Below are 24710 nucleotides of genomic sequence, written 5' to 3' on the forward strand. Positions count from 1 at the left end.
AGGAATATGCCAGGACAGGGAGAAAGCTTGTGCAGGAAACGCTCGGAAAAGTGGGGCAAGCTATTGGTAAGTGCTGCGAGGACCATGGAGCAAGGGGTTCTCTCGTTAAAGCACGAGGAACTGCTTAACCTTGGGAGGCGGTGGGAGATCTCAGAGCCGCCACGGCTCAGGGCCCAGGTAGTGTGCGAGGTCCCAGGGGAGAAGACGGACTCTTAGAGATGGGTTTCTGGACTTCATTTTGGGTGCGGCTGCTTCTCTGAAAGGATTCTGGAGCGCTTGCTTGAACTTGTTCTTATTCCGCATACTAATAACTCAACACCATTACTAGCATCATGTCTGAATTAGCTGCTAACTGGTGAGTTAATGGCTTCCCCGATGACTCAGATGGTAAAGAATCTGCCTGCAATGCAGGAGACCCAGGTTCGATCCCTGAGTTGGGAAGATCCCCTGGAGGAGGGAATAGCTACCCACTCATTTTAAAAATGGAGAAAAAGTTGTGAGATAAATCCTGAGAATGCTTAGGCATGATCTTATGTCGGGAATTCTCCTATGAAGTAGCTTTAATGAAGACAGATGATGTGCTTCTGAAGGACTTCTTTCCCCAGCTTGAAGTACTTTCTCATATGCCTCCCGTAAATGTTTGAGTGTAGTATCATACTGTAAAGTACATGAGAAAATGTATTACATTTAGGGAAGCGAGGCGATTTGCCTTGGAATGATTTTCCACATGGACATGCTTTTTCAGAAGAATTCTGAAAGATTCATCCTAAATTTATACCCTCAAGCCTGGACTAGAGATGGAGAATGTCTAAGAGAACCTGAGTCACCCCAGACATCTGGGAGGCGCTGGGCTTCCCTAGGGCACCGAGGAAGCCAAGGTTTCTAGGAGAATTTGGTTCAGGTGCTTGGTTCTGTTGTAGTTGAACTTCAGATTCTTGCAAGGGTTACAGATACGTGTCAGAAGTTACAGTGTGACCAAATTCAGGCTTGAAGTTAAACTCATTCAGCAACCTATACATTTTGTTTTGAACTCTACCTTGAAAACCTGTTAAAAGGCTCTTTAAAACCTATAAAGGCAGACTTCAGAACAAGAAGTAGAGTTGGGGGCTAGGACTGGCATGTGGTGGGGGGCGGGGTGGGGTAGAGGGCCCTGACAACAACGCTAAATGATCTTTCTGTACCCCCTCCCCTCCACCCCATCTTTCTTTTACCCGCAGGCCTGCACTGCCTGAGAAGAAGGTGGCTGACGTCAGCACTCTGAACGAAGTGGGCTATCAGATCCGGATTTAGGCCAGCCGTACCGCAGCAACAGGGCTTCTATGGTGCTTCTCTCTGCACTTTACCCAGCATCTTCAGGAGAACTGCAACTATTTATTGAGAACTGGTGAATTTTATTTTTAAGGATTCACTTGGAAGTAGACTCTGAGTGGCTGGTAACAAAAAAAAAATTCATGAAGGGACAACCATGAAAAGGCTGTGATAGACCCCACTGGGGTTGGACTGTCCCCCTCACTCCAGATAGAAAGGCTAAGACCATAACTGTAGTTTTTTATATTTTCCCATTTACCTACTTTCTTTTACTTGCTTTGAACATTATGCCTCTCTAGTAGTCCATGTTCATGAAGCCCTCCCCCCTCCCACTTTTGATACAGTAAGGTAACTCAATCAGTATTAATGTCTTTTTCAGCAATAACAGAGGCAAAGATTGGTGGGGTTTTTTTTAAGCAGTCAATATTACCTCAGCATCTTGACATCAGATATGCAAACGTAATGGTGGGTTGTTTTTTTAAGTCTATTTGTATTGTTTCCCCAGTATTTCCCATGGGGATCTCCACAAGGTTTGGAATTTTTTTCCTGGTGCACACGTTATGAGATTTTAGGTATTATATGCAAGTGTTTTACTTAAAGAGCACTGAAATTCTTCTGGCAATATGGGAAATCATTTTCAGGATCTTGGGAGTTACTACTTTCTTAATCTTTCTTACAGCATTCACTGACAGCAGCTTTTGTTCTTTCAAAACAAAACAAAAAAGCACGTTCAGAAGCTAGTCTGTTCTGTCACTAACATTTAAACTTTGCAGACTCCAGTGAAAAGCACATGAGGTCATGTACGGTTACACAAATTTAGCAGTATTGCGATTACCTCTGACAATAACACCCTCAGACAGAGGCCGAGAGAATCAGGAGGTTTTGAGAACTAGATAACCTTGCTGTTCACATTTCACCTCAGTTTTAAACTCTGAGTCAGGCCTTGGTTCTGAAGGACTCACTGTTGGTAGGTAGGTAATGTCTTATATTAAGACCAAATACAGCATGATGCGATTCTTTTCCAGTACCGTTTTTAGGTACCACTTCATGATGTTTAGGAACTGGTATTGGAAAATGCAGTGAATTGGAGAAGCAGAACCTTTGTTTTTTAAATGGAAAAGACTTCGGGTACAGTGTTACAGCTTATAGCCTGACGTTCTCCATGGAGCAGGGGATGAGTATCTGGCCTGCATATGGCAGTTACAGTGGAACTTCTGCTGCAGACCACACAGAATAACTCGCATACCAAGTCTGTGTGTTATCAAGAGTACAGCTTCTACTTCACTTGTTTGATCTTAGCAACCATGCCAACTCATGAGACCAAAAAGCACAGTTTAAGTGACGTCTGTTAGTCAACAAAAGTGTTATTTCAGTCTTGGGGCCTCCCCCTCTGGCTTTCTTTACCTGAAGGTGATTTTGGGAAAGATGTAAAAAAAAAAAGAATCTGCTCATTCAGATTCTTTACCTCTGAGGCGACACGGGAAGGAAAAAGACTCTATCCTTCAGCCGTGTGCAGCTGAGCTCACTGTATCCTAAAAATCGGTATTAATGGAAAGTACTATCCTTGAAAAAAGAAGTTGAATGTCCTTTACATGAAAAAGGACCAAGTAAGTCCAATCTACATCTCAATTAGATTAAAACAGTTAAACACATTCAGGACTTAACCACTTTTAAGAATAGTACTATCAGTAGAATTGAAAATGAGTTATTTTAATCTTCTCAAGACAAACCCATTTGCAGCCTCCTGGCCACATGTACTTAGATATTTGGAGTAGTCCGTGAATCATTTCATTTTCATTCTAAAATACACACTTAGCTCTCTAGATGAAATATAATCATGTTTATCAATCTGAAAGTTTATTATATCCAATAAGTAGACTACTTATAGTATTGATATACTGCAGTCATTCTAAGGGCTTGGAATAGGATTTTCCAAGTATTAAGTACTGTCCAGTCTAAAATATGGAGTGTCAATATTTGCATATCCTTGTCTCCCAGAGCGGGGGAAGGAATTAGGAATACAACCTGTTTCTAATATGCTGACGTCTAAGCCTTAAAACTGCCAACTGGCTTGAAGATTCAATCAGTAACCTGATTTCTTCCACACTCACTTCTTGATTTTAAGATTCATTTCCCCAAAGCAAGAGTTAGTCAACAGAAACATGAAAATAAGTTAAAATGTTCTTAGTTGTTACTCTATTTTTATTGCCTATGGAATATGTTAATTTCTAAAAGACACAAGAAAAGTACCAAACTCTTACATTCTAGTGAATTGATAATAAGGTAAGAAAAAAAAAAAAAAGACATGATTTACCCCACAGAATTGATTTTAAATCTGGTTATAATTCAAAAGATAAAAATCATGAAATGATTTGAAATCTAGTTTTTAAAAAAAGTTAATGCAAGAGAAATTTTATGCTTAAGCCATTGTGATAATACATGCAAAGTTTAAATGAATGACAGAAATCTTTATTCTAGACTACATGTTGTGCTGTTTTGAGTACACTTTTATTTCAGAAAGTGATATTTAGTATTTTCTATACACTCTGAAATCATGAGCATTTCACTTTTTCTAAGTCAATTATTTCATAAGGATTTTATTAATAGATATTGGTAAATAGAACTTTGGAGATCTTAATTCCGTATTCTTACTATACCTGAGGCTTTTGTAAGCTCTAGTTTTATGTACAACCTTGTACAGTTTTTTTGACATACAATTCAGAATCTTGTTTATTCTCTTGGACTTTGTTCTGGCCAATACATTTTTTTTAGATCTCTTAAGAAAAACTGTGATTGTTTTAGTGGGTATTTTTCTAAGTAAATGAAAACTTGTATAATGGTATTTTAGAGAATGCCAGATAAGTGCATGTTTCAATTTAATGTTTTTCTCATCACTTGTATGTTTATACACAGCATGAGACTTTCAATAAAATCATCCTGGAAACTCAAGGATTGTTTTCCTTCTAAAAATATAAATGGTGTGACTTTTTCTTATTCCTCTTATTATATACTTGTTCTAGTAAACTAATTTATCACTCTCACCCTTGTCTTCTTCCACAATTTTCAGATTCTGTATTAAATTTATCACTCTATTTTGGTGTATCTTAATTCACTTATTGGCTTCCTTATATTTTGGCATTACCCAAGGCAACAAGTGAGTTTCACAGCTTACTTCATCTACCACAAAACCTTCAGGCACAAATGTACTAGTACAATAATTTATTAGGTAACTTACATGGACAAAGTGCACATGGCTTGACAAAGTAAATGTTTTTCCAACCCTCTGAACTCTGGGTCTCTAACTGAAAGACAATTTCAAACACACCTACTGATATCAAAAGCTAGAGTAAAACCAAAATTTCATTACTGCAATTCTGCAATATATCCCTTTCCATTTAAAACCTGGATAGCACAGCAGGTGAGACAGGGAGATTTGGTTTCAGCAGTTAACCAAATTTAATTGCTTTTGGCAGGTAAATACAAGGCTCCAATAGTTACTAACTCTTCTGATCAAACAAAGTAAAGACAAGTGGACAGTTAGTTTTAGTGGAGCTTTAAAAGCCTGTGACAAAGTTACGAAGGACTCCTTGGCCTCCAGTACACATAATAATACTTCATTCTATAAGCTAAAGCAGAAAGCAATTTTATGGGATTAACTCAAAGTGAAACATGAAAAGGGCCTAAAATCACAATATATTCATCAGGGTACAAAAAATTAAGTTTTCAGAGGTTTTCAGGGATGTTTGTTTATCAAGAATACCTATATATAAAGTTAGTTAATAAATTCATACAACACAACATAGTTATCCATGAATCTTCATTTTTCTTTCCCTAATACTAAAAGGGATAAATACACTGTCTGCTGTTATCATTTGCTGATGACAATATCTGCTAATCAGAACATGTAATACTTTGAAAACTGTTACTACAAAATGTGGAAAATCCTATGGTTAATACTGTTAAGTTTAAAAGAAAAAGTGATACAATAAACAGAAGTATTTCTGTAACACTATAACTTTTACTAGGGAAATCCTTATAACCCACATGCTTTTGGGGGGTATTTATCTGGTTTATTTATTTTTTAATAATTGTAGTAAATAACTTCAGTAGAAAAAGTCCGAGCTTATTAAGTAACTACTGCTGCTAATTTAAAATGAAGCATTCTATTCAGAAAACCCATTGTAAAAAACTTTTATAGTTCAGTATAATATAAAATTACTTAGTAAAAATGGACATAGTTCTTTGATCCCAATTCTAGAAAACAGTAAATTTTCACTTAGGTTTTAAAATGTTTGATTCAAACACTCATTAAGAGCCAACTGCAGGATTTTTCAGACCCACTCTTAACCGCTTTATAAAAAAGACCAGCACCATCTCACACTACTGAATCATGATAAAAAAAAGATAAAACCCCAAAACATTATAGAAATGACAACAGTTAAACCACAACAAAACAGTTATCAACTATTAAAGAGTCTTAGGTCTCCAAGTTAATATCTCCCCTCTAGAGTTCTGCTGGCTTCCTCTTATTTCTGAGGCAAATAAAAAGAATCTTACAGCTGCCACTTTGTTCCAAATACAAGTTTCCTAATAAAGTAAATTTCTACAGGATTGGTTCAGTAAAGTAAAATCTTTCCTTCAATCCAGAATCTTTTCTTGAAACTAAATTAAAAAAAAAATTACTAGGGAAACCCAAGGCATGACCCCCGCCTCTGACTCTCTCAGGCATCCTGTGCAGTCCACTACAGGATGGAGAGCGGGCTTGTCCAAAACACCTCATCCTGCTAATTACGGTGACCTACATTTTCCCAAAAAATGCAGGCACGTTACATGGCTCAGGATGGTAATAAAATGGATTAAGCAATTTGTACAGTTCTAAAAAGCACTATCAAGCCCCATCAAAGACAAACTAAAATGGTTAGATACTTGTGAACAACCCAATGATTTCTGAGATGAATGAGTTAAGACTCAACAGACATGATACTTGTGATGAAATCAGGCCTTCTGGAAGGGAATGAGTTGTGGTTTGCAAGAACTCAAAGATATTTTGGATCCACTGTAAAGCTTGCTAAAAACACGGAATTCTTTCCTAAAAGGACTTAAGAAGTTGCGCCGTATTTAAAAATCACTGTCAACTTTACTGGGATTTAGAATAAATATTTACAACTTTTTTTGCAATAAACAGCATTTAGATCTCACTTGTCAGGAAAATATTTTTTCATTATTAAAAAAGAAAAGTGTAAACTTATTTCTTCTGTTACCTGTTTCAAACATTTAACGTAAACCTCTTCAGAAATTTCATAGCGTAAAAATAAATAAACATGCAAACTCTTAAGAACAACTTTACATTCTTTGGGGAAAAAAAAACCAAACGGGAAAGCAAAGTATATATGTAATAAGAGTCAGAGTTCAAGTCTGAATTTAGCCAATAAAGGCAAATGATCTGACGAGTTATTTTCATTTGGAAGTCCATTAACAGTCCATAAGTCTTGTTCTGTAAGAAGCGACAGTCTGGCTAGAAGTTTCAAGCCACCAACCAAAGCAACTTCAGCTCCTACATTAAAAAAGCACATACATATTTAGTGAAACAACAGGTTGTAAATTGACCACAGAAGTCTTTAAAAAAAAAAAAAAGATATGTAACTTGACACTGCCTTGGAAGTCTAATATGAAACAGTTTAAAATATGGTTAGTTTTTATTGAGTTATAACCTAATTATAATACTCAAACAGCAGTCTTAGATGTTTGTTTTCCTATTTCATATTTTTTTTTTCAATTTCAAGTTCTACAAATAATCTTTAGAAGAAAATATCAATGTAACACATAAGAAGGTTAAGAGTAATTTGAAATTGACAGCTACCTAAGAAATTCACCTATCAACTTTTCTGTAATTGTATAAAACCGAAAGACTAAGCCACACCTAAGTAGGACATTTATTAAGTGACTGCAGAATAAATTAGTATAATTTGGTCCCAGAGAGTTAGTACCCACAGAAGTAGAGTAAAAGACATGCTGGTCCACGGCACACTCCCGCCATCTAGTGGATATATATATTACGACAACTACCAGAACTAAATTAAAAATTCAAAGCAGCAAGGTTATTTTGTAGAGTTGATCTGAAAAGTGGAGAGGAATTGGCCATCTCCTGAGTGTTATTAGTAATGTTATTTTTGGATAGAAAAAAAAAAACAGAAGGGAAAATTGGGAAAAGAAAAGTAGCATTGAAAAAAATAAAAAGGAAGAGAAAAAAGGAAAATCAGAAAGGACAAAATAGCTGCCCACATTTAGGATTTTCTGTTTTCTGAATACTTTTTTGACTCCTGGTTCCCTGGTGTAAAGAATCTGCCTGCAATGCAGGAGACCCAAGTCCAATCCCTGGGTTGGGAAGATCCCCTGGAAAAGGGAACAACAATCCACTCCAGTATTCTTGCCTGGAGAATCCCATGGACAGAAGAGCCTGATGGACTAGTCCATGGGGTTGTTGAAGAGTCAGACACGACTGAGCAACTCCACTTTCACTACTATTAAACCTCACTTTCTCCTCCACATTAAATCCTTTGACCAATATTTGATACCTTGTTTTCAATGAATCATACAAGGAAAAGTGTTTTATCACCTTTGCTTTTTGAAAACACACTGTTCAGACTTCTCTTTCCAGAAAGACACAATATCCCAGGGTCAACATGACAAAACCATCAGCTGTTGGCAGGACAAGCGAGGCCCTCCGATGAAGGCAGCACACCTTAGTAAAAGTACAAAGCTGTGTGATGCTGCTGCCGCAAGAGAACAATAGACTTGTGGTGGATAAAACCAAAAGGCAATATAAAAGATCTATAAAGTAACTCAGAAGCTGGCTGGGATTGGAGGCTGGAGCTGAGGATGTAATTCACGGGGAATAAATTGCTCTGAGGTATTTCACTGCCTCCATCTTCTGCAAGTGATAAACTGATTTACTTGGGTATAGTACCAATCTGCCAAATATATTACCAATTTTAAAATACTTTAAATTTCTAAATTGAAAACTTCATACAGATGTTTGGCTTTCTTAGCTCAGCCCTGAAGTTTTTAGTTACCGTGTTCTCAAGCAGAATTTAAGATTACACACATTCTTTACCTGGCTGCTCAGCAACACCTTCCTTTTCAGCAGAATAGAAAATATAATCCACAGTTATGGCACTTCGGGAATGACAGGTGGTCACTTCTGGGATTCCAGTGTCAGGAAAATAATGTGAATAAACAGATGACAAGCTGAAATGGTGCTGTAAATTTGAAGATAACCTAAATTGAAGGAGAAAAAAGAGTAGCGTCCATCAAGTTTTTAATGATTTTTATAATTCCTCCTACTTAAAGCACCTTTTCACTTAAATTTCCAGACAAAACCAGACATTAGGACAATATTTATTTAAACAGACCATATCACAATTTCACATTTCTTTATTCATGCAGTGATATCCAAAATCCATTAACGGGTATAATATATGGGGTGGGTGGGGGAGCTCAATAATTAACATTCTAATGTGATTTTTTAAATTAATCGTAACACATTTGAGAGCCTCCACTTACTAATGAGCACATATTCTAAAACAATTTCTAAGTTTTTTTGCTGCTTCTAAGAAAATTAAAGTGGCCTTTAGGAATACTATTTAGAACTGACAGACTTTTGATGTCAGAGGGGCCATATTTTTCCATGGTTATCCTTGCTATGGTATGTGAGATAATTTTGTACTGCATCTTAAAACAGCTTCTATATAATGGCTTACATTTACCCCATTCTTTAAATACACATGATGTTTCAGGCAAAAGGTTTAAAAATCATTTCCCATTAACACATCATGAATTTTAAGGATATTTTATGTCATGAAACAAAACAAAATTTAAAAGAAATTTTTTGTTCATCTAACACACATTTATCAAACATCTCCTAAGTCCCAGGCACTATCTCTTCTTAAGTGCTAAGGATACACTGATAAAGATGTTGCCCTGATTTTAAAGAGCTCATAGGTCAATAAGTACAGGTAATTCTTCATATTGCTCTACTGCCAAGTTTTAGAAACCTTTTATGTCTGAGGACTTATATTTACAATATTATTAAATGTAAAATAGGTCTACTGCAACTGTTCTTACTACTAACGTTTTAGTTTACAGATACAAGTATGCATATAAAGACACTATTTTAAAGATATAAGTAGCTTTTCTTACACCCTATTTTTATAAAAAGATTTTAGAATTACTCAAAACTATTTGCTAGTAAGAGTAGCCTTTTTAATTATCTCTGGGAAGTTTCTACTGTGAAAGGTTTAAAATTTTTTAATAAATTTTAATTTTAAAAAATTGCTCTTTTCTTACTTGTTCTTATAGATAAGATATTTTCCCAAAACAAGATACACAAGATATAATAAGACTGAGAAGAAGTCAGATAAAAATGAGAGGTGATTCTGAAATTTAAATGTTAAGAATCAAAGCTTATAGAAGAGTCACACTACGAAATAATCAAGACATTTTGAGAATCTCCTAAGACACAAATATAAGTCTCCATCCTGTTGTATTAAATATATATGTTCTTCAATCACAGCCCTAAGCATCCATGATTCTTTAATAAAAAGAAACCCAGGCATCTTTACCTGGCTACCTATGACGACCTTTCTCTGTAGTTTAAGAGGTAAGTTTAGGTAATTATCTTTTCTACAGCCATAATCTTTTTTTGGATCAATTCTCCTATAGATTTATTTTTGAGATTCAGTAAGCAGTTAAAGGAGGCTAAAGATCCTCTTGAAATCTGAAAGATATTTTTCTGTGATCTTCACCTTTGTTTAAATACATAATAGCAATAAATGTTAGTGGGTTCAGGTCCATAGACAAATTGTTTCTATAAACAACAATGCTTAAGCACTTACTGTATGTCAAACATTGAGTTTTACATGGTTTGTCTCATCTAGTCCTCACAACAACCCCAATTATAAATAAACTGAACCTTTTAAAAATGTTAAATTTCTTGCTTAAAATCACACAACTAACGAGCAGCAAAGTTAGGGTTAGAACTCAGGACTATTTGACTTAAGAGCCAGCGTTCTTCACCAGCACAGAGTATCATCAGCTTTTTTTTTTAACCAAGTGATTTTTGAGAAATGATTTCTTTACTCAACTAGAGTCAGCAAATGTCTACTGTTGCTTTCCAGAACTCACTTTTCAGCTGTTACTAGGACTTCCGTTTTGTCCAGCTCGGTCTGTGTCAGATCACCATCTGTAAGAGCAAAGAGAGGCTTATTAATACTATCAGTGTATTATTTTGTTCTAGTTTGCCTTTTACTCTAGGACAGTATTTAAGGCATATCTAGTTTAGAGAGATGCCTAGTTAAATGGTTCATCCCAGAATATGCATTATGACGGTCTCCAGAATTAACAAAAATAAAACACAAACATGTCCAAAGCAACATGCAAGTAATTCATGCGAAAGTAATTTTGAAAGTTGATTTTCAAAAAGGTAATCAGAGTTCTTTAAAAAAAAAAAAAAGTGAACAACTCTATGCTTTTATATATGAATATTCATCTCTGAGATGTTATCCCTTTAAAGATTTAGTTTTATGCCTTCAAAGGGAACACTATTATCAAGAAGACTGCTGAAATGGATTGCAAACACTTACCTGGCTTTTCTACTTTTGGTACCTGCTGTACCTCATACACACAGTTCTGTGAGATACCTAGGTTTGGGGGCCAAATTGGAATAGATAAAATTCTTTGTCCCCGTGAAGACTGTTCCTGGCCAGATACCTAAACAAAATTTCAACAGGTATCTTAGGTGAATAGATTTTAAATTATGTACTGAAAAGTTTATTTCTTAAATAAAAGGAAATCCAAGAATGGTAAATATTATCCTTTATTCATTATATCATTTGTGCTTGTAAAATTTTGCTCAAATACAGTTCAGAAAACATTATTACTTACATAAAAATGGTAATCTTTTCCTATGCATGTTTTTCTCAAATTTGGAAATCTAAATGATCTATAGCTTTGGACTAATACTGCTCCTCCTTTTTTTACTACCTGCATTATAGTTCCTATTATATAAAATACAAAGAAAGATCAACTCTCGTAAAATTTTAAACTACCATGCAAAACTCAGTGGTGAGGGCTTACTTTGGTTAAATGTACTGAAGAGGAAATGATCTGAATTAAGCAGAAGAAAAGAACAATAAAAATAAAAACATGGGATAAATTATACTCAGCTAAAGAACTGAAATATGTATCCTTATGTAAAGGAAAATTTATATAATAAGCAAATATTAAATTACTGTTTTCCAACTCTTCTGCCCACATCCGGCATTCAAAACACTATTCTGCACCTGTGAGTAGTTCCTTATTTATGAAGTACTCATGTCTGTCAATGGTTTTTTATTTTCCTTCTTCACCCCCATTCTGAATTTTTTGTTGGCTCCTACTTCCTCCAAGCAGAATATTGTCACAAATAGATGGAAAAGTGAATTAAATCCAGTGAATAAAAAAAAAAAAAAAAAAGTATAAAAAAAAAAAAAAATCCAGTGAATATAATTACTAATGAGTAGCTATGGATCATCATTGCAGCTTGGTAAAGTGAGGGTACTGGTTCATCTGAGGTTTTCAAACAGCTCTGGGATGACTTTACAAGGTAAAGCTCTGTCCTCAACTTTACAACGTAGACAGAGACTTACACCCACCTCCTAATAAGAAGGAATGCACTTACCTTTCCTATGGCGAGTCCTTCATAATTCAATTTTCCTTCCTTAATAAAACTATAGAGTGGAGAACCAGGAACAGAATTGAAGTCCCCACACATAACAATGGGGCAGAAGCTGCCGTCTTTCTGATGGGAAACGCTGGAAATCTCTGCCAGAAGCATTGCCAATTGGGTCAGTTTAATGTCACCTCGCCTTGGGTTATACAACAGATGTGTGTTAGCTACACAGATGGCAGGGGAGGCAGTGCTTGGAATCTTGGGTTGCAAGAGCAACACTAATCCAACATTGTCTCTGTCTAATAGAGGAACATCACGGCGGTAGAATTCCACCGGGTTCACTGATAGGAGTGAAAATTTGGAATGTTTGAAGCAAATGGCACAGCCATCAGGTTTCCTTCCTGTCCGCATCTTGTATTCACAGTGATAACCTGTAAGAAAGAAAAAAAATTTTAACAAAGATGACTGTTTTTTTAATATATATATGAAAGTAATAGAACTGTTTTGCCACACTTGCAAAAAATAATAAATATGGCAAAACAAAATTCTAATTTTTGGACAATGTTTGTCGCTCAGTGAAGTTGCTCAGTTGTGTCCGACTCTTTGCAACCCCATGGACTAGCCCACCAGGCTCCTCTGTCCATGGGATTTTCCAGGCAAGAATACCGAAGTGGGTTGCCACTTCCGTCTCCAGGAGATCTTCCCGACTCAGGGATCAAACCTGGGTCTCCTGCATTGCAGGCAGACGCTTTACCCTCTGAGCACCACAGAAGCCCGGACAATGTTTACCAAAGTGTATTTTTAAAAATATTAGTAAGGTATGTATGTGAAGTCGCTCAGTCATGTCTGACTCTTTGCGACCCCATGGACTGTAGCCTATCAGGCTTCTCCATCCATGGGATTTTCCAGGCAAGAGTGCTGGAGTGGATTGCCATTTCCTTCTCCAGGGGATCTTCCCGACCCAGGAATCGAACCCGGGTCTCCCGCATTGCAGGCAGACGCTTTACTGTCTGAGGCACCAGGGTTAGTGTATTAGTAAGGTAGGATGTTAAAAAGTGTTGGAATCAAAAAAGTCTACTTCTGGGTCAAATAGATTTTTTTTTACCGGCAGACTGCAGTGTTACATACGTGTGTTATCACACTCTCATTTCCATCCTAACAAAAGTCAGAGTCAAGGCAAAAACAGCGACCTTATAGTAACCTGTCCCCTCTCTCCCGACCCCAGATCTCTTACCTTTTTGCCTCTAACTCTTCCCTGTTTGTTCCACTCCACACACAGCAGTTTCTCTTGCCTCAAGGCACTCCAACCTTCTCTTAGCCATCTCCACTACCTGGAATGCTCCAGCCACCACTTGTTCCTTCACCTCCTTTAGGTCTTTACTCAAAAGTTGCTCTCTCTGGTCATTTTGTTTAAAGCTGAAAGCTGACCCATTTCCCCCTTCCTGTGTTTTTCTCCAGAAAACTCTCATTACCTGAGGTACTATTTACTTGTTTGTTCAGTCTATTCTTGGCCTTTCTCCACTAGAATGTATGCTCCGCAAGCATAGAGACCTGTTACCTGTTTTGCTCACTGCTGTATCCCCATTGCCTTCAACAGTGCATGGTGTACAGCAGACACTCAAAAACATATGTGCTGAATGAATGAATGCAACGTAGGCAGCATTTCTCAAAGAGATGACCTGTTTCTAAAGGTATTCATTCAATTAGGCACCGTGGACACAGGTGTTATCAAATGATGAACTAGATACAATGGTCCCCAATCTCATAGAACTCAGAATCTTAGGAGTCTGGTAGTAGGCAAAGAGACTCCTAGAAAGGCAGCTATGAAGAGATTTTTGCACACCTTTCCATTTGAATTAAAATATGTATCAACACAAAAGTACCCATTTGAAATACTTCAATCTTTTCTTGACCTCTTAAAATGAGTATTAAGCTGTTTTTCAAAATTAAGATTTTTAGTCCAAATATACCACACACCTTTGTTAGCAAGCTATGCTTTAACAACTCACTAAGTAAATCTGGCTAAAATAAAAGTTACATTTGTACCCAATGATTCCAAACTTGGCCTGATCTCGGTTCCGTAATGATCTTCTTGAACTTCTTGCAAACAAAGTACCTTAGAAGAAAAAATGGCTTGAATTAAAACAAAAAAATACAAATATGAATTTTCTGGTGCTTTTGTTTTAAAAATAGGTTTCTAAAATTCTAAAAACCTAATGAAACCTGAAATAATTTTTTCTTGTATCAATCTATCAAATTAATGTCTCCAAATTTGATCAGTCCCCAAAACCATGACCTTTACTCACATGAATCCCTCTTATTATCCAAAACTGGTATTTCCCAAAGGAAATATTTATAATTTATATGCTGGAATATTTTTCCTGAATTTACAAGTTCATTCATACTAAATCCTTCTAGTCTTTTGAATGTTATCATCTAAATTAATTTTTGCATGAATTATTAAAATTTTCAAAGGGAAGTATTTACTGAATACTTAATATGGTACCAGTCCCTGTCTCAAAACTGATTGATACTTAAAACTTTTTGCATCTTTTCTGAAAAGTTATATAATCATTTATATCAACAACCATTAGCAAGTTATGCCTCCAAAGTTATAATACCCTATTCAAAGCTGTTTCATCATCTTATCCATTAAAAAAATTTTTTTTTTGGCCACACTGTGGCTTGTGGGATCTTAGTTCCCCGACCAGGAATGGAACTCAAGCCTTGGGCAGTGTTAAGCACAGAGTCCTAGCCACTGGACTGCTAGGGAATTCACCTGTAACTATATAGGCCTTCCCTTCTTACTTTACAAACAAAAGGGATAAAAAACCATTTAGTTCAGAAATGAATCCAACTTTTTCTTAGGTGAAGAATTCTGATGATATTTTACACTTACATCTGCATCAAAGTGTTTAATTTCTTTCAGAATATTTGGAAACCTAAAACTCCAATGTAATACTGGCCGCCGGCAGTGTTTATAAAGGTGTGAATTGTCTTCCAGTAAATCTTGTGAAAGTATATTATAGGACATCACTGAAAAGTCAAACTTGTTCTCACTGTCTTCACATATGGGGTCAACATTTTCGTCTCCTAGGATCTTCGTGTTTTCTTTATTATGGTTACATATATATTCCCAATGCCGTTGTATTGTGCCTGTTAAAATATATTAGACAAAATACAACGAATTAATAAAAAACAGATCATATATTTTCCTGCATGTAAATATTTTTTGCCTTTTAAAAATTCTTATAAGCAATGAACAGAATGTTTTCCCCTAGAAAATGGTACTGTAGCACCTCATGACTAGAAGCGGTCATCGAATTGTTTACAAAGACCGTGGAATGATACACTGCCTGATCCAAGAGGCACAAAACATGTTTAAGAGGGTTCAGGAAGTCATTCTGGAGGCTCTGAGCATGTGTCAACAAAGCTAAGACTACATAGGTCATGGCTTCTCACTTCCCCATGATTATGGCATGGATTTGCCAGACATGCTCAGCAACTTCATAGCCAGGACAATATACTTGTATGGCACAGCTGGTCTTTCAACAAGATAATTTCATATTGTATTTTATCACCTACTAGTATGACAAGATCATCAAATGCTTAACTATGTTCCTGAGACAATTCATCTGAGAAATCTGGTTTAGATGTGAATGAAGGGTATATAATGACAGTAAATGAAATAAATGAAATAAACAAAAGAAATATTTTTAATGCACGCAAAGCAAAAGTTAAATGTAACATAGCTATACAATGCTAGTAAATGCTAATTCCTGATTGACAAACCTAGCATGCAACAATCAGGAATGCATGACAGTTTATATTCTGCAAAGACACTGTGTACACTGAAAAAGTATTGCGAACAGGATGAAATAGCACGAGATTCTGAAATTATAAGCAGTCTTTGATTTAGACATGATTACTTAAAAAAATACATATACACACACATATATATGTATCTCTAGATACATAAACACAGTACCATATATATGTATAAACACTCATACACAACACACACACTCCTTCGATCTTCCTCTCCCCATCAATAAAGAGGATACTCTTACTGTCATGAAAGCCATAAAGACAAATGTGGAACTTTTTAGAGAATCTATACGCTTAAAAGAAGGGAAAAACAAGAAATAGGATGAACTTGGGAAACATAAAGATTTGAAGATGGACTTTCAAGCACAATTAGATATGAGAAAATCTCAGCCCTTTTCCTGTAAGGCTTTCATTTCACTGATTTAGAATCCCTAAATTTCTCCAATTAAAAATTAAATAAAAAATAGAGGAAGAGTATTCTAAACATGGGGGGGAAAGACTATAAGGAAATATACCACTCTTTTTAAGAGTAATTATCTCTGATATGAAGGACTGTGAAAGATTTTTCCAAATCTTCTGCAATTATGATATATTTACAGAGTATCAACACATTCTAGAGGGGTGGGGGAACTAGCTGCAGGCAGTCAAAAGGTACGAACTTTCAGTTATAAAATAAATAATAGGGATGTGATGTACAACCTGGTAAATTTAATTAACACTGTAGCATGTTCTATATGAAGGTTGTTAAGAGAGTAAATTCTAAAAGCTCACATTACATACAAAATATTTATTTCCCCTTTCTTTTGTGTCTCTTTGGGATGATGAAGTTCACAAAACTTATTGTGGTAATCCTTCCATGGTGTAGTAAGGTAAATCATTATGCTGTTCACCTTAAACTTAGACTGTGCCGGTAATGTCGGTTGTATCTCAAAAAAGGTGAAAGAAAAAAAGTATCCGTACACTCTAGAAATGTCAATGAAGTAAAAATTTTAAGTGACTTTAATCATCCCTCAAAATCTAAAAGCTGATATCTGCTGCACTGAAGGAACAGGAATTCTGACCAGAGGACAGAAGAGGAAGGCAATTTTTATGAATAGCAAGGTCTGAGTGGAACAGGGGAGTTGGAATTATGATACCAAAGGTACTAGGAGCCTGAGGAGAAAGGTAAAAACTGATGAAGGAAAGAAAACCAAATTAACAAAAGCATTCAACTATCACATAATTTAGCCCAGTGCTTGTCCTATGCCCAGGAAAGAGAAGGAAACTATCCCTTATCCTTCACTGAATATGGAGAATCCCACTCCTAAAGGCCTTTATTTTGGGGGGCTCCAAAATCACTGCAGATGGTGACTGCAGCCATGAAATTAAAAGATGCTTACTCCTTAGAAGGAAAGTTATGACCAACCTAGACAGCATATTCAAAAGCAGAGACATTACTTTGTCAACAAAGGTCCGTCTAGTCAAGGCTTTGGTTTTTCTAGTAGTCATGTATACATGACTAGCTATGACTAGTCATAGCTAACACAAAATGTTAGCTATGGATGTGAGAGTTGGACCAGAAAGAAAGTTGAGCACAGAAGAATTGATGCTTTTGAACTGTGGTGGTGGAGAAGACTCTTGAGAGTCCCTTGGACTGCAAGGAGATTCAACCAATCCATCCTAAAGGAGATCAGTCCTGGGTGTTCATTGGAAAGACTGATGTTGAAGCTGAAACTCCAATACTTTGGCCTCCTGATGCAAAGAGATGACTCAATGGAAAAGACCCTGATGCTGGGAAAGATTGAGGGCAGAAGGAGAAGGGGATGACAGAGGATGGATGAGATGGTTGGATGGCATCACTGATTCAATGGACATGAGTTTGGGTGAACTCTGGGAGTTGGTGATGGACAGGGAGGCCTGGCGTGCTGCAGTCCATGGTGTCGCAAACAGTCGGACACAACTGAGCAACTGAACTGAACCCCTAAAGGCCAGAACTAAAGCTACTGATACTGACTCTGCATAGCTACTCTGAGATTTATAACATAGTTTCTATGAGGAAAACAGAACTGATTCTTAAGAACTGATTATCGAGAACATAATTCCCTCATAAATTAGGGACTGTCTATGGTTTTAGCCACAAATCATTAAATCTTTTTATGTAAATGAGATGGAGAGGGTTCTAGTCATACAACAAAATGCTAGCTATCATCACAAACTTACAGCACTACCCTGGTGGGACCGCTGCATTAAATTCATTCATGCTTTCTTATAAAATATGTATATGTAACAGCATATAAAAGCATAAGATTTGTATAGTCCTGGCAATTAAGAGTTTAAACCAACTCTTTTGGCAATTCCATTTTTAAAAATAACCAAGACCACAAGATGATCGAATCAATACAGTAGCTTTCAGACTTCTACAGTCTGTATAACTCTTTGGCATTATTTTTCATGTCCTGACCATCAACCCCTGGTAGGCTGGGACTGGGGCTGGGATGATGGGGTTAAACACATTTCATTCTGACCACATTTGCTTTGAATAAACATACAGAAATTTGTTTGAATGCTAGGGTTCCATGGAAGACAATTTGAAAACTACTGAGAGAGTGGACAGTCTCTGGCTTTCACAGACTTCACAACATAAATTCACACTACAAAAGTTTATATACCTTCCATGTCAGGAGGAACAAGGTGGTCACAGCAGAGAAGACAGATGAGTCAAAAAAAGCAAGCAATTAGGCCTGATTGGGTTTCTAGGGTGCCTAATTAAAAGGTCATAATTGGGTCACACAAATCCTTCAAATACCACTTTAAAGTGACAGGCAAGTTAGCAATGCTGTTCTCTTGATTGAAAAGTAGTATTAGTGAAATATCAGAAGTCACAAATATGGCTTAACGAAGAGCATTTTCCTTATTCACAAAACCTAGGAAGAACGGACATATAGAGAGTCAGGTTGCAATCAAAGTTTATCGGTCTGTAAATGTAATTCCCCATCCATTAAAGGGAAAACAACACCACCAGGATTTTCTGAGTACCTACTATGAAGCCAACAATGTGTTAGGCACGTTGAATATGTCTCACTTAATCCTCCACAGGCTTTCAAAGCAGGCATTATTTCACACTAGGAAACCAAGGAGCAGAGAGGTTTGTAACCTGTCCAGACTCACAGTTAGTGGTGGAGCAGAATGAGAGCAGGAGCGTTTCCTAAGCCCATGCCTGGGGTCACTAGGCCACCTCTCCACCTGAGAGCCCACCAGATTTACAAAAGGCCAAACAGAAGAGGAGTGTGTCAACCTGATGAACAATGAATACGTGAACGAGCAGCCATCTCATGTCCTCATACAGCCTCAGATGATGGGTCGTTCTTAGGAACCTAATTTTAATGATTCTAAATGTACCTTTCATCATTCAAATACTTGTTTACAGATACATTGATGGTTAAGCATTATACAAATAGATTTCCACTTCTGAGTAATTAGAATTTCTACTTAAATGTGTAGTAGAAGTCCTACTTAGAAGAGTTCTAACTAATGTAGCTCTTACTCCGAGGTGAGACTCGCTCTGAACGCCTTTCTTTGACAAACATGTCCGCTCCCTGCAAATTAACACAGCCTATTTCCAAGTATTTTCAGAGGAATGATCTTCATCGACAACTGTAGCTCAGAAAGAATGACAATTCCAAATTTACTTAGACTACTCGTGTATCCTTTTGGAGAGGGGCAGGGCTGGAAGCACAGAGAGTCTGGTGAATTGTTGAGAGTAAAAAGAACAGGAGAAAAATAGAAATAACCAAGATGGCTAGAAAAAACTGTCTCAAAGTTGAATAAGATGTGGTTAAAAGATAAACTTCCCAAAGACTCTTGATTATGTCTAAAGACCCATCATGAAAAATATAAATTTAATAAGCTAAAATCTGATTCTGTAAGAAAATATTTTTCACTTATGATTGTTTCTATTTAAGGAAATTTTTTTGTCTTATAATGCTAACATTAAAAATGAAAACATAATGTTTTTTAATATATCTGTGGAATCTCAAGAATACATGTTATCAATTTCTAAGAAATCTAAGAATCGTTGTTTCAAAAACAGTGAATTTTAAAATTATTCTTAATGTTTCCATCTGGTTCTCCATTGTTTTCCAACTTTATATGAAGAGTGACTTTCATTTTTACTGCCAGAAATACACAATTAATTGAAGATTTTTTTTTTAAAGACTTAATTAAAAAAAATAATTTCCGTTTTCCTAACAGAAAAGTACTGGTTAAAAATAAACACCAAACACCTCTAAAACCTGCAGGAGGTTTTCTTAAGGATTAAATATGAAAAGTTTCAATTACGCTATGGCTTATGTCTATTTCTGCACCAAGATAAATGTCACCTTTACCTTGGTGTTTTCTTCGTTTTGATGAAGGCTCATCTCCCTCAGAGTTCATGATGTAACTAGAGAGATGAAACAAGGAAGTCTGGCTCAGGCTGTCAGGTCTCCAGTTCCAGTACTGAAACGGAGCTCTAGACTCAAACAAACCAGGTGGTCTCCAATTTAGTGAGAAATGCCTACTACTGAAGTACGGGTAAGGGGCGCGAGAGTAATGTCCAGGCCACCTCATACAACTAGAAATGTGTCTGTTCCAGCAACACTTTTGCAGATTCTCCCACGGTGTAGTCCAGTCTCTGCCCAGACTCTTCTGGTGGTGGGGTAACATGGGGTATCTAAAAGAAATAAATACACTCCTTGAGGCACCACTTTTTGTTCAGCTATATAGCACACAGAATCTAAATCTGTTTCCTCAAGGGAAGGTAATGTCTAATATTTAAAATCTGACTTCTCAATCTGAAGGATTTCACTGCTCGTGGCAATACCTCAAAACGCTCCCTAAACAACTATGAATGGTATTCTAAACACTTAACAGAGAATTCACCAGCCTCCCCAAGAACCAGCTAAACTTCTAAAAGTCCACACAATTCAGCTGAGAGATAAACCAATCACCAAACTGTATTGAGTAGCTTTCTAGCATCTAATAAAACCTAATGGACAAATAAAACCCACAGCACACATAATACTTAAATATAGAACACATAAGCTGACTATAATAAAAGTGAATCTCTCTAACCTGGGTTTGGAGTAAAAATATGTTTCTGAACAACTTTTTTATACCAAAGTTTTACTTTCCAAACATCTTTATAGCTAAGAAAACAAAAGCCTATCACTACTTCACGAAACTACCTACCTCTCCTGGTAATCAGTACATAATTTATTTTTCCATGCTACTTTTTTCTCTTTTAATCTTGCTCCTCCTTGAGGGAAATGAAAAAGACTAGAAATTCACCAACACTCCAAACCCAACAGCACCAATGATCTGATACCAATTATATGATAGGCTCTATCATGAAAAATGTTTCCGAAATAGTGTTACCATTATTTTGAATAGATATATTGCTCTCAGGCTCTCTTATGAAACAATGCAACTCAAACACTAAACACTATTCTGGCAAATAGCTACAATTCTGAGAGACTCCTCCTGTCCTCCATAATTCATTAAAGCTGTATTTCCAAGTCAGTGTCAATAATGTCCACTTTCATCACCAAGGGAATTTTGTTTAAATTGTATTTACTGTTTTTTGACTTTTATGTATTTGTTTCAACAGCATTTACATTTTTATATAAATTTATTGAGCAGTTTACCATTTCTCAAATTGCTCTCTAACCTCAACATAATTGTAAACTTTTGACGACATGACATGGGTAAGTCTATCCTGTTTTGTGACAAGTCTGAAAGCCATAGAGATTTGGAGAAAAGCCATAGACCTTCTATCCCAATAAGCTACCGTATTCTAATATAATACTTGGACTACAAAACGTATTCGCTGTATTTGTAGTTACTTATACAGACTTTTTATTTTCTCTTAAATTGATGGGCTCCTTTGGGGCCAGAGCACCCTAATTCCTTTTAATCTGGGTCTCTTCCCAAGTGCCTAGCACAGTGCGTGGCACACAGCTGGTACTCAGGAAACGCTGCCTACGGAACAGCAAAGTCCCCAAACTACAGGAGTCAAAACCTGATCCCCGTAACTGATGTAAAACTAAGAGGGTGCTGTATTTCCCACGTGTGATAATACACCAGTCAGTTTCATATGGTACACAATTAAATAATACCAAGCATTTATTTTAAAGTGTATTAGAAAAAAAAAATCAGTATATAAAAGCCAGCAACTCGTGGATAGCACCTCTTGAAGTGCTTTTTATTCGATAAGTGGATTTCACAAGTAAATTATCTGGTAATATCGATGTGGAACGAGAATTTGGTAATCATCGTAAAAGGTTGGGATCCCAGAGTCGGGGAGGGGAAAAGTTTGCGAGGCATCCACACACCAACAGAGCAGCCCCTGGGCGTGTGCACAAGGCGCGCGCCTCCCTCGGGGTCAGGCCGCCCCGAACCCACGGCGAACGGCGGCCTCGTTAACTGACCCGCAGCTCCCCGCCCGGGGCTCTGCGGGGCTGGGGCAGGAGGCCGGGGACCCGGAGGCTCGGGCTGGGTTATGGGAAGTGGGCCGGGGCTCCGAGGCCAGCCCGGCCCGGGGAAGCACGAGCCCAGCCCTCGGCCGACGCGTTCGGCGCCTCGGGCCCGCGCTGTGCGGGCCGCGCGCCGGGTTTACCTATCCCTCAGGGTCTCCAGAGGTCTGTCCCGGCGGCATCGCGGCCCGGACCCTCTTCCTCTTCCAACCTCGACACCCCAGCCCGCCCCGCCCCGGTTCCCCTTGGGCCGCTCGCTCCCGCCCCCGGGCCGCCCGCCCCTCCCTCTTCCCTCCCGCCACCCAGCCCTACTGACCGGCCTCTCCCCACCACACAGCGGCCGTAGCCCCTCCTCATACAGCGCCACGCTTCCATCTTTACACTCCGCGGCCTTCCAGGTCCCGGCTCCCGGTCACGACGTCCACCTCCACGGCCGATTTGGCGGCGTCAAGCACCGGGGGCTCCCCATCACTAGACGCGGGGCCGCGAGGCCCGACTGCAAAGCATGCCGGGAAGTTCGATCTTGCTCGCCGCCAAGTCCCCATCTTGCGCTGCAAAAGTCACCGAATTGTCTCGGCGCCAAATTGTGTTCAAGAGGCATGCGCTGAGACTGTGAAGCCGGCGCAGCCATTTGTGAGTAGGGCGAAACAGCCGGTTTAGGTCTTAAAGAGACAGGAAATTAACTAAGAGCCGAACAGCTTGATTAAAGATGATGGGAGGGTTCACTGCAGTTGGGTTTCCCAGGTGGCGCTAATAGTAAAGAAACACACCACACCCCTGCCAATGCCGGAGACTGAAGAGACGTCGGTTAGATCCCTGGGTGGGGAAGATCCCCTGGAGGAGGGCATGGCAACCGACTCCAATATTCTTGCCTGGAGAAACCCAGGGACAGAGGAGCCTGGCGGGCTGCAGTCAATAGGGTCTCACAGAGTCGGACACGACTGAAGCGACTTAGCAAGCAAGCACTGCTGCTGCTGCTGCTAAGTCGCTTCAGTCGTGTTCGACTCTGTGCGACCCCATAGACGGCAGCCCAACAGGCTCTCCCGTCCCTGGGATTCTCCAGGCAAGAACACTGGAGTGGGTTGCCATTTCCTTCTCCAATGCATGAAAGTGAAAAGTCAAAGCACCGCAGTTACTGTTAAAAAGGAAAGAAAAAAAAAAAGGGTTATTTGTATCCGCTCAAGGTAGGGAAAAACTTCTCTGGGTTCCCACAGAATTGTGGTACCACAGATTTTTTTCAATTAATTTTTCGGGACCACGTCTGCAGAGCTCACTTTTAAATGCCCACCTCTGTTCAGTGCAGATTGCAGGGGCAGTGCCCTGCTTTTGCTCCTGGCTCTTCTGGAGTGGCAGTTGGGTTTTTTGTGGTCTCTTTTTTGTTTTTGATAATTAGCCCCAACCGTGCGTGCTTAGTCGCTTAGTGGTGTGGGACTCTGCGACCCCATGGACCGCCAGGTTCTTCCGTCCATGGGATTCTCCAGGCAAGAATACTGGCGTGGGTTGCTGTGCCCTCCGCCAAGGAATCTTCCCCACCCAGGGCTTGAACCCAGGTCTCCCACATTGCGGGTGGATTCTTTACCAGCTGAGCTACCAGGGAAGCCCATGAATACTGGCGTAGGTAGCCTATCCCTTCTCCAGGGTATCTTTCCAACCCAGGAATGGAGCCAGAGTCTCCTGCATTGCCGGAGGATTTTATCTGTTGAGCTACCAGGGACGCCCTTTCCCCAGCTGTGCATGCACACAATTGTTTTTAGTCCTTTATAGTTTCTTTGTATTTTGGTGCTCAAGGAGATGTTTACCAGGTGCAAGCATCGCAGCAAAGGATCTCAAGTCTCAGGTCCCAGACTGTCTCAAAGTTACTGCCAACACTGAATTAAGGACTACTAAACCATTGTTCCTAAGGGAAATACAGAGTTAGGTTCCCCTCAAACACTGATCACAACATGTTAGTCACTAAACCAATATATAACTTTGTTTTATTTATGTTTGTTTACTGCTACTGCTACTGCTAAGCCACTTCAGTCGTGTCTGACTCTGTGCGACCCCATAGACAGCAGCCCACCAGGATCCACCATCCCTGGGATTCTCCAGGCAATAATAGTGGAGTGGGCTGCCATTTCCTTCTCCAATGCATGAAAGTGAAAAGTGAAAGTGAAGTCGCTCAGTCGTGTCCGACTCTTAGCGACCCCATGGACTGCAGCCCACCAGGCTCCTCCATCCATGGAATTTTCCAGGCAAGAGTACTGGAGTGGGGTGCCATTGCCTTAAAGACACTTTATTTATTATATATGTTTGATTCAGTAACATTGAATTCATGACCAACAGCGCTGTAATTCATACCAAAGTGAAGCATAAAAACACATGTTTCCTCCTTA

At 38.4% G+C, this 24710-nt stretch overlaps 2 protein-coding genes across 9 annotated transcripts in view; one reads left to right on the forward strand and one right to left on the reverse strand.

Moving 5' to 3' along the window:
- Positions 1–4284, forward strand: part of VASH2 (vasohibin 2) — a 41129-nt gene extending 36845 nt beyond the window's left edge. For both annotated transcript variants that reach the window (XM_045165649.1, XM_006054052.4), the window contains one exon: positions 1218–4284. In XM_045165649.1, the coding sequence (XP_045021584.1) occupies positions 1218–1290 (73 nt within the window). In that variant the 3' untranslated portion in view covers positions 1291–4284. The remainder of the gene's footprint in view (positions 1–1217) is intronic.
- A 228-nt stretch (positions 4285–4512) lies between these two features.
- ANGEL2 (angel homolog 2) lies at positions 4513–22892 on the reverse strand. Of its 7 annotated transcripts, none has more exons than XM_006054054.4 (9): positions 22652–22890; positions 20209–20534; positions 14916–15172; positions 14063–14132; positions 12026–12447; positions 10950–11076; positions 10492–10549; positions 8423–8586; positions 4513–6862 (listed from the first exon to the last, which is right to left on the reverse strand). In XM_006054054.4, exons 1-9 carry the CDS (start codon positions 22708–22710, stop codon positions 6711–6713), a joined length of 1635 nt encoding a protein of 544 aa, XP_006054116.3. In that variant the 5' UTR covers positions 22711–22890; the 3' UTR covers positions 4513–6710. The 7 variants fall into 7 exon arrangements, with proteins under 7 accessions (XP_006054116.3, XP_025141230.3, XP_025141231.3 ...); XM_025285445.3 differs by lacking the exon at positions 22652–22890 and adding an exon at positions 22479–22607; XM_025285446.3 differs by lacking the exon at positions 22652–22890 and adding an exon at positions 22291–22453.
- Positions 22893–24710: the final 1818 nt, after the last annotated feature.

This window comes from Bubalus bubalis, chromosome 5 (genome assembly GCF_019923935.1).
Source record: "Bubalus bubalis isolate 160015118507 breed Murrah chromosome 5, NDDB_SH_1, whole genome shotgun sequence".
Classification (NCBI taxonomy): domain Eukaryota; kingdom Metazoa; phylum Chordata; class Mammalia; order Artiodactyla; family Bovidae; genus Bubalus; species Bubalus bubalis.